The sequence below is a fragment of the Anastrepha obliqua genome, chromosome 1, assembly GCF_027943255.1.
Source record: "Anastrepha obliqua isolate idAnaObli1 chromosome 1, idAnaObli1_1.0, whole genome shotgun sequence".
NCBI classification, from domain to species: Eukaryota; Metazoa; Arthropoda; class Insecta; order Diptera; family Tephritidae; genus Anastrepha; species Anastrepha obliqua.
The window spans coordinates 15033941-15043596 of NC_072892.1; the positions used below are offsets into that span (position 1 = coordinate 15033941).

General features: G+C 37.9%; 1 protein-coding gene across 1 annotated transcript; it reads left to right on the forward strand.

Moving 5' to 3' along the window:
- The first annotated feature begins 1800 nt into the window (after window positions 1-1800).
- On the forward strand, window positions 1801-5972 carry LOC129239890 (uncharacterized protein K02A2.6-like). The gene is made up of 3 exons (XM_054875514.1): window positions 1801-2088; window positions 3167-4532; window positions 4606-5972. The coding sequence occupies exons 1-3, from the start codon at window positions 1801-1803 to the stop codon at window positions 5970-5972; spliced, it is 3021 nt and encodes a 1006-aa protein (XP_054731489.1).
- Window positions 5973-9656: the final 3684 nt, after the last annotated feature.

The following is a 9656-nucleotide window of genomic DNA, read 5'->3' on the forward strand; positions in this document are numbered from 1 at the left end:
TCTTGAGCTCTTCTATGGTCTTTGGCTTATTAATATAAGCCTTTGATTTTAACCCTAGAATCGTAATATACGTAAATTTTACGTGTATGTCGCAAAAAAAAGTCAGTTACACTTTACCGTTTGGCGCTATCGCTACGACCTCTTGGTAGTGCTTCCTTTATTTTATTGTTGCATTAACAAGTGAATAAATCAGTTGTTACTTCGCGTTTAGCTTTAATCGTTCTTTAAAAAAAAGTGTGCACGTAAATTTTACGTGGTCTTAGCATTAACGTATACATTTTTGTACGTAAGTTTTACGTGGTCTTGTTATTAGCGTATAAATATTTGTAAATGAAATTTATGTTCCGTGCGGTTTGCAGGAGAAATAAAAGAAAATAATGGAAAACTCAAGTCGTTGCCTTGCGGATGCAGAAATAGAAGCCCTCCTGGACAGTATTGACAGCGATGTAAGCTTTACTGAGGACAACCTTGAAGAGGAAGTTGATTTTGACAGTGACGATAGTTTGGAGGATCCAGACTACTCTCCTGAATTCCAGGAAAATACATTTGAAGAGGAACTGATGAAAGCCGTGGAGTCCGCTCAAAATATGGCAACTGAAAAAAAAAATATAGGTCCCCCGGCAAAAGATCAGAAGTCAGCACCAAATGTGCACCTACAACTAAATGACATTGACGATGTATCCAGTTCTAATCCACTTTTGGGAAGGAATGGTCATGTTTGGAGTAGCAATCCAGTGCATCGTAGTAGCGGAAGAGCAATGGCTATGAATGTTGTTTATATTCGACCAGGTAAATATTATTAAAAGCGGATGTTTTTTAAACACTGTTATTAAAATAAAACATTAACTAATTTTTTTATAATTCACTTTAAGAAACATAAAACTTTGTATTTTCAATAAATACAATCAAAACAGAAGATATATAAGTTTTTGTTTAACATTTATTTTAAATTTTTGTGTTGTACGTAAAATTTACGTATATTAGCATTAACGTAGGGTAAAACTATCTTACGATTCTAGGGTTAAATATCCCCAGAAGAAGCAGTCAGGGGCGAACGCGGTAGCCAGTCAAAATCGCTATTTTTCGACATCAAACGACGAGGAAACAATTTCTTCAAAAAATCGATTGTGGTGCGAGCTGTGTGTGGTGGAGCGCCGTCTTGTTGAAACCAGAACTGCCTCATACGCTTTTGACGAATAATTGGCATCAAAAAAGTGGTTATCATATCGCGATAACGCTCATTCTTCTTCTTCTTCTTCTTCTTCTGACTTCTTTTGTTGAATGTAAATTTCAACAATTTGGGAGCGCTCGCGTGGCATGTACTGTTCCATGGACTGACGCTTCCAACGTGGTACGTCAATATGCGATCTGACGTCCCTGTCAAAAGATACAGGGTTGCCAGATGGGTTCGTCGAATATGGGAAACCTGTATTTAATTGACTGCGTGGGAACACCAAAGTCGATGACTGAATTTAAAACTTGGTCTTGCCTTTATTAAGATACACATCTGAGCATTGCTTTAGACTTAGAAATTACAGTTAAAATAATTTCGTATTTGTTGGCAACGCAGTTTTGGCTATAGTGTGTGTTGACAACACTGTTTTGGTTATGGCCGTTGTTAGCAGCGCAGCTGAGAAATAGAACGTGCTAGGGTGAAATCTGACAACCATTTTTTGATCTTTTAATTAAATAAAATAGTAAAGAAAGCGAAAACGAAGTTTCATTTCATCAAAATCTGGAAATCCAACAATGGCGACGAGGAGGTGAATTTTTTTTTTAGAAACGAAAAAAAAGGTTAAAATGAATCCAGAGCAAATGCAAGCATTTTTCAACCAAATGCAAAAGCAAAGGGAACAAGATAGCGCTGCTATGCAAGCTCTTATAGCACAGCTCATTTCATCGAGATCTGGTGACACATTCGATGGTCCAAAGGTAGATTTGCAACCAGAGCGAACAATGGATACGCTAGCGTCCAGCATCACTGAATTCGTTTACGACCCTGAACTTAACCTCACTTTTGAAACGTGGTACGCTCGCTACGAAGATTTGTTCTTGGTAGATGCCAATAAGCTCGATGAAGCAGCAAAGGTCAGACTCCTATTAAGAAAACTAAGCACTAGTGTCCACAGCAAATACGTTGACTATATCTTACCTAAACACTCAAGAGAATTTGACTTCGCCTGTACTGTAGACAAATTAAAGCAATTATTTGGAAATCAAAAATCTCAGTTCAGTATGAGATACAACTGCCTTCAAATGAAAAAATCATCACACATGGATTTTAGCACATACGCAGCGGAGGTAAATAAACAGTGTGAAAGTTTCAAACTAAGTAACATAACGTTGGATCAATTCAAATGCTTAATATTCGTAATGGGACTTAAAGACGAATCAGACTTCGATATAAGAACCCGAATGTTAACTAAATTGGACACAGAAGCCGACAAAATTAATCTTGACGCACTATCAAGAGAATGTCAACGAATAATAAATTTAAAATTGGACACAGCCATAGTAGAAAAGAAAAATTACGAATCGCAGGTAAACAAATTGATTGCAAATGAGCAAAAATTAAAGAAGCCGAAAACACCTTGTTGGTTTTGTGGAGCCATGCACTACGTACGTGATTGCACTTACAAAAATCATAGCTGTGAGAAATGTCACAAAATGGGACACAAAGAAGGATATTGCAAAATAAAATCAAGATCGACAGCAAAACAAAGCACCTGCAACAAGGGTCAAAATAAAGGTTACAACAAAGGGAGAACAAACACACAACATTTTCGAACGAACAGTATATACCAAGCAAACAGTATCACAACAATGTCGCAACGTAAATATGTGAATGTGAAAATCAACAACGTGGAAGTCAAACTCCAGTTTGATACAGCGTCCGACATCACAATAATTTCGAAAGCTAATTTCAAGAAATTAGGTTTGGCAAACACCAAGGAAGTTACGCATTCTGCGAGAAGTGCAACTGGTGAGTTACCCCTGTACACACAATTTGTGAGCAAAGTGGAGCTGAACGGAATAACAAAACTCCTGACGTGTTTTGTCACTACAATCAATCTTAATGTGTTTGGTTTGGATTGGATATCTGCATTTCAACTCGAGGATATGCCTCTCAGTACTATTTGTAATCATATTTCGTTAAAAAAAACAGGCAAGTATCGTTCCAATACAAAAAACTTTCGATAAATCACTACTTAAAGATTTTTATCCAGCACTTTTCGACAAACAACTAGGCCTCTGTAATAAAACTAAAGCGCATTTAGTTGTAAAGGCTAACTGTCAACCTGTTTTCCGTCCGAAGCGAGTCGTAGCTTACGCAATTCAACACCTGGTTGCAGCAGAATTACAAAGACTGCAAGATCTAAACGTAATTTCTCCAGTTAATTACTCAAATTGGGCTGCGCCAATTGTGGTAATAAAAAAGCCAAATGGCAGCATACGCCTATGCGCTGACTTTTCGACAGGTCTAAACGATGCTTTGGAAACTTATCAATATCCTCTGCCTCTACCTGAAGACATTTTCGCTAAACTTAACAATGCCACAGTTTTCAGTCATATCGATTTATCTGACGCATTTCTCCAAGTAGAAGTTGACGATTCTTCCAAAGAGCTTCTCACAATAAACACCCATATGGGTCTATTCAGATATAATCGCATGGTATTCGGCGTTAAGACATTTCCAGCAATTTTCCAACAGATAATGGACCAAATGCTGGCAGGTTTAAACAACACGGCGGCATACATTGACGATATTTTTGTTTCGGGTAAGAACCAAGCAGACCACGACGCAAATTTGCGCGAGGTCTTACTTCGTATACAGCAATACGGTTTCAAATTAAAAGTAGACAAATGTAAATTTTCTTATCACGAAATGGCCTACTTAGGGTACGTTCTCAATAAAAACGGCATTAGTCCAGATCCAAAGCACATTGATGCAATCAAATATGTGCCAGAACCGACCAATCAATCAGAACTAAGATCATTTTTGGGTGCGATAAATTTTTATGGGAAATTTATTAACCACATGCGAGATTTTCGAGATCCCTTAGACGAGCTGCTACAAAAGAATAAAACGTGGCGTTGGACAAACGTTCAGCAAACATGTTTTGATAGCCTAAAAGATATTTTATCATCAAAGCTTCTACTAACACACTATGACCCAACAAAAGGTATAATAGTGGCAGCCGATGCATCTAACTATGGTCTCGGAGCTTGTATTTTCCATGAATTTGAAGACGGCTCATTGAAAGCGATTTGTCATGCATCAAGATCGCTTACGGCAGCAGAAAAACATTACAGCCAAATAGAGAAAGAAGCACTGGCGATTATTTTTGCAGTTACAAAATTTCACAGAATGATTTTTGGTCGAACAAATAGTTTTGGTTACGCTGACGTTTTGTCACGCTTGATAAGCAATACATTCAACCCGTCAGAAGATTATGTTATTGCAGCAATTGAATTTGAATCTGAAATAAAGCAAATTTTAGATGAATCGATTAACAAGTTGCCGATTACAAGTAAAATGGTCAGATACGAAACAGCAAAGGACCTTATACATACTTTCAAATATTGTTAGATATATAACTGAAGGGTGGCCAATCAAATGTGACAATATTGACTACAAGCCGTACTTTAACCGGAAAGACAGCATAAATATAGTCGAAGGTTGTTTAATGTTCGGTCGACGAACTATAATACCAACAATTTTCCAAAGGCGTATACTTAAAGAAATTCATCGTGGTCATCCAGGAATACAGTATACTAAAGCCATTGCGCGCTACTACGTGTATTGGTCGAACATCGACGCTGACATTGAAAATATGGTCAAAACCTGTCCGAACTGCACCGCAGCGGCCAAAATGCCAACGAAGACGACTTTACATCCCTGGCCAAAGCCTTCCGGACCATGGGAGCGACTTCATATTGATTATGCTGGTCCAATTGATTCGTATTATTATCTTGTAGTTATCGACGCGTATTCAAAATGGCCAGAAGTAATTCGAACAAAATCCATTACAACAGCGCTAACGATTTTTAGTTTGAATGAAATGTTTGCTAGATTTGGATTGCCGAAAACAATAGTATCTGATAATGGCACTCAATTTACCAGTCACCAATTCCAGCAATTTGTAGCAGAGCACGGCATTCAACACATTCGCAGCAGTCCTTACCATCCCATGTCCAACGGTCAAGCTGAGAGGTTTGTGGATACTTTCAAACGGGCACTAAAAAAGTTGAACGGGGAGGGGGTATCTGCACAAAATCTTATAGTATTTTTACAAGTTTACAGATCCACACCAAATAAGCAGAACGAAGAAAACAAATCACCGGCCGAAGTGTTACTCGGAAGACAGATACGATTAAAACTCGATTTGCTTAAGCCAACTTTTTCTACTGAACCTGCAATTTATAGCGATAAACAACTTAAAATGAAAAATCAGTTTAATAGAAAGCACGGTGCTAAGCAAAAGCATTACGAGATCCAAGATGTTGTTTTTATAAGCGTTCACAAAAGCAAAGACAGTTTCAAATGGATGAAAGGAACGGTAGCTGGATGCATGGGGAAAGTTTTGTACAACATACGATTGCAGAATGGTAAGATTATTCGATGTCACGCGAATCAAATGCGAAAATGTTTTGAAGGAAGCTCATCAGTAATGGAAAACGAAGCTGTATGCAATGACAAAAGACTGGCGGAAGCCTTTCAATTATATGAAATCGCACCACAGCATGTTTTAAACTATAATCCTACACCAGCTAATAATCCAAACGAGGCGTTGGAACAGTTGGAACAGGTACCATTACCATCACAATCTGAGATTGGAACAACTAACAATGGGCAGTCACGCGATAATGATATGCAAAGCATGGGGACTGGAAACCAAACCACATCAGTGCAACCGTATGTACGACCGCAACGTATTCGTAAACGAGTAGACCGTTTTAAACCAACTTGAGAAAAACTTATCCGATAAATATACTAAAAAAAGGAGGTGTTGGCAACGCAGTTTTGGCTATAGTGTGTGTTGACAACACTGTTTTGGTTATGGCCGTTGTTAGCAGCGCAGCTGAGAAATAGAACGTGCTAGGGTGAAATCTGACAACCATTTTTTGTTCTTTTAATTAAATAAAATAGTAAAGAAAGCGAAAACGAAGTTTCATTTCATCAAAATCTGGAAATCCAACAGTATTTTATTTCACATCACTTCCTATTTGATCCGCTAAGCACTCACTTACATTTTTTGTATGAATCACATCGGATGGTAAATACGATAATTTGAAATATCTCGAGACCAGCACCAGTTAGCGCGTAACGTTTACAAAATACCTCATAACAGGCTTTGAGAAATGTCTTCCCACCAAAAAGAGAATGTTCAGTCGGTTCGTATACCAGTTTGCACGGAAAAATAGAAGGAACGACTCATACGAACTTCAAAAAGCGTTTGCTTAAACACTCCAATGTTCGTATTTACAATCCTACATTCACAAGTTCATATAAATATTTGTAAATATTTGGGTTTACATAAATGCTTAAAACATAAAAACAAATTAAAGTCAAGCAAATAGGCAAACAAATCTCATTCATATGTATGAATCAAAGAAAAAATTGTTATTCAACTATATGAGCACCAAAATAGTCTAGCACGGTGCTATAGCCACATGTACATACTCACATATGAATACTTGACTTTTCTTTGTGTTAGTTTTTTTAGAACGCCAAACTCTGCTTACTTTGTTGATTGTTTACAAAAATGCTCTTAGGGAGTAGAACAAAGGAGCTGGCGTCCCACAGACGCCATTTTTAAGTGGCTGTCAGTGAAGCCATGTACAAGTGCTGAAAGGGGACACGTTTGCACATACACAGATACATTTGTACATTACTGTACTTGTAAACTTATGAAGGTCTCCGATAAGCAGACGGCGGTGGATATGAAATAGAGCTACCACAATCGGTAGGCAAGCCCAGGGTAGAGAGTAAATGACTTCAGCAGCGCGCAAAAATGGTGGACATGTTGGGAAAAAGCATTGGCATTGACTTCAGACATGTCACCCTCTTTTTGGATGGTTTTCCTGCCACTCGATAAGAATGGCGTAAAATGTTTACACAATGAGTCTTTCATATCTTATGTGCATATCGAAGTGTTGTGAAAAAATTGTCGAGCGAAATTTTCGAATTTGTAGCTGGTTGTAATACAAATAGTTATACGAGTACGTGCAATCTAGGACTAAAGTTCACATACAGTACTAATAAAGCAGGCTTTGAAGTATGCAACAGCATTAAATAAAAAAGTGATTAATTTGCTTTGCCTCGCACGGCGCTCTTACTTTTAAGGTAGGATAAGTTTTAACCGAAGGCGTATGTATGTATGTATGAATGCATATTTATTCATTATAGTTCAATATTCAAGTAGCTGAAACGACAACAGAACACTAACACGCAAAAAATTAACATAAAGTAAACTTTTGTTGGAACAGCAAAACAAAAAAATTGCCTGTGTTAATTGGGACCAAATCCAAGGTTAACTTTTGAATATTGCAGATAGTCAGGCAGTCATTAAAGCAAATACATCATTTAGTATAGCGTACAAGATCATTCTTCAGAGCAGGAAGACAGTACAAAGATTGGCAGTGAATTGTAAGCTATATTACTATTGGGTTCCAGACCATGAGGACTTTGAAGGGAACGAGATAGTTGACGAAATAGACGGGGTATCTCTATCTTCAGATATTGTTAACGGATTACCAAAGTCAATGCGATATTATACAATGAACTAGAGAAAAATATGATCACAAAATTCTGCACAAGACGGGAGAGTCTGTTCACTTGCAAGAATGCTGAAATCATGATGACCTTAGTCGCACTCTAATTGTAGTAAACCTAACAAAAAGAGATTGTTAAACTACAGTAAAGGGCGGTTACATTTCAAGGGCCGATGTTAAATGTAAACCACACATAAACTTCAAGCTCTTTTCTGCATTCCATTTAACATTTTTCAATTTCAGACTAACTCAATTTTAACCATGGAAAGATACATAATCGAGCAATGCGTTAAAGTTTATTCAGGCTTATTATGAAGACGGGCAACAGCGAATGACCAATTTTAGATGAAAATCATCTTTAGCAATGAGGCACATTTTCACCTCAGTGGATTCATCAATAAGCAGAATTGCCACATTTGGGTAAATGATAATCCACGAGTGATTGCCGAAAAACCAATGCACCCACAAAGAGTGACTGTTTGGTGCGGTTTATGGGCCGGCGGCTTCATTGGGCCGTATTTTTTCCAAAATGAGGCCGGTCAGGCAGTTACTGTGAATAGTGTTCGCTATCGTGAGATGATAACGAACTTTTTATGACCCGAATTGGAAGATATGGATGTGGACGATATGTGGTTTTGACAGGACCATGCCACTTGTCACACAGCTAACGAAACAATGGCTCTTTTGGGCGAAAAATTTGATGGCCGCATAATCTCACGTCGCGGCGGTGTCAATTGGCCGCCAAGATCATGTGATTTAACACCGTTGGACTTCTTTCTCTGGGGTTATTTGAAAGAGAAGGTGTATGCCGATAAGCAGCAACAATTCAAGAGCTAAAGGATGAGATAATTCGGCACATTAACGGCATAGAACCTCAATTATGCCTCAGCGTCATCGAAAATTTGGACCATCGGATGGCGGTGTGCCGCCAAGGCCGCGGCGGTTATTTGGCCAATATTTTTTTTCACACGTAATTGAACCCTACCAGTATTATCATAATAAAGAGAACTGACAATAATTTCTTAAAAAAATTCTATTTTATTCAAAATCAAGACCGGCCCTTGAAACCTAATCACCCTTTATAATACGCGTACTAAGGATATATAGTCTAGTATCAGCCTATGCTTATAGGATAGGAGTCTCAGAAGGCGAAGAATGCAGTAAATGTAGGGAGCAGGGCTCAAGAGAAACTGTAGTTAATCTCCTTTGCGGAAATGCCTCCTTAAATTCATAATACAAACAGCCACCTCGCGGGTGGTTTATATCAAAACGCCTAACTAATGAACTCCTTCTGACATCGCTTTGGACCGAGCCGATCTATGCGTAACTGCAAGTCAACCAAACCTAGCTTGAAGCAAGAAATAAGAAAAAACAAAGCTTTACATTTTCGCTAAATGAATTTAATTTACAAGCCGAAGGATTTGAATATATTTGCATAACTGTTTATTTAGTTTTTATTTGGTAGCAATAAAGAAAGCCGATGAGAAAGAAGTCGCTAAAATTGGTACTTAAGCAGCGGCAAGAAAAAAAATCATATGGGAGAGCTCCAAATTGCAAAACTTGTGAACCTTACGGGGGTTTCTTTTCTCGCAATAACGGCGATTTTTTCCGTAATGATCCAGAGCTGTAACATTTTTGCTGTCTAAAGTAGAAGACTTCAAGTAGTAATCTTAGCAAGTGAATATGTGTAATTTTCTATCTACTACAAAAGGTGAGGGCGATTGTTGTTCAACTGATTTTGGTTTATATTAGTTTGGGGGGAAATAAATCCATTATTTTTGGGGTAAATACTTGCCAAACAACTTCAAAACTGTTTTATGGTTAAACTTTAACTCCTGCGCTATGACATGACTATTGAAATGCCGGCCAACTTTGATTAT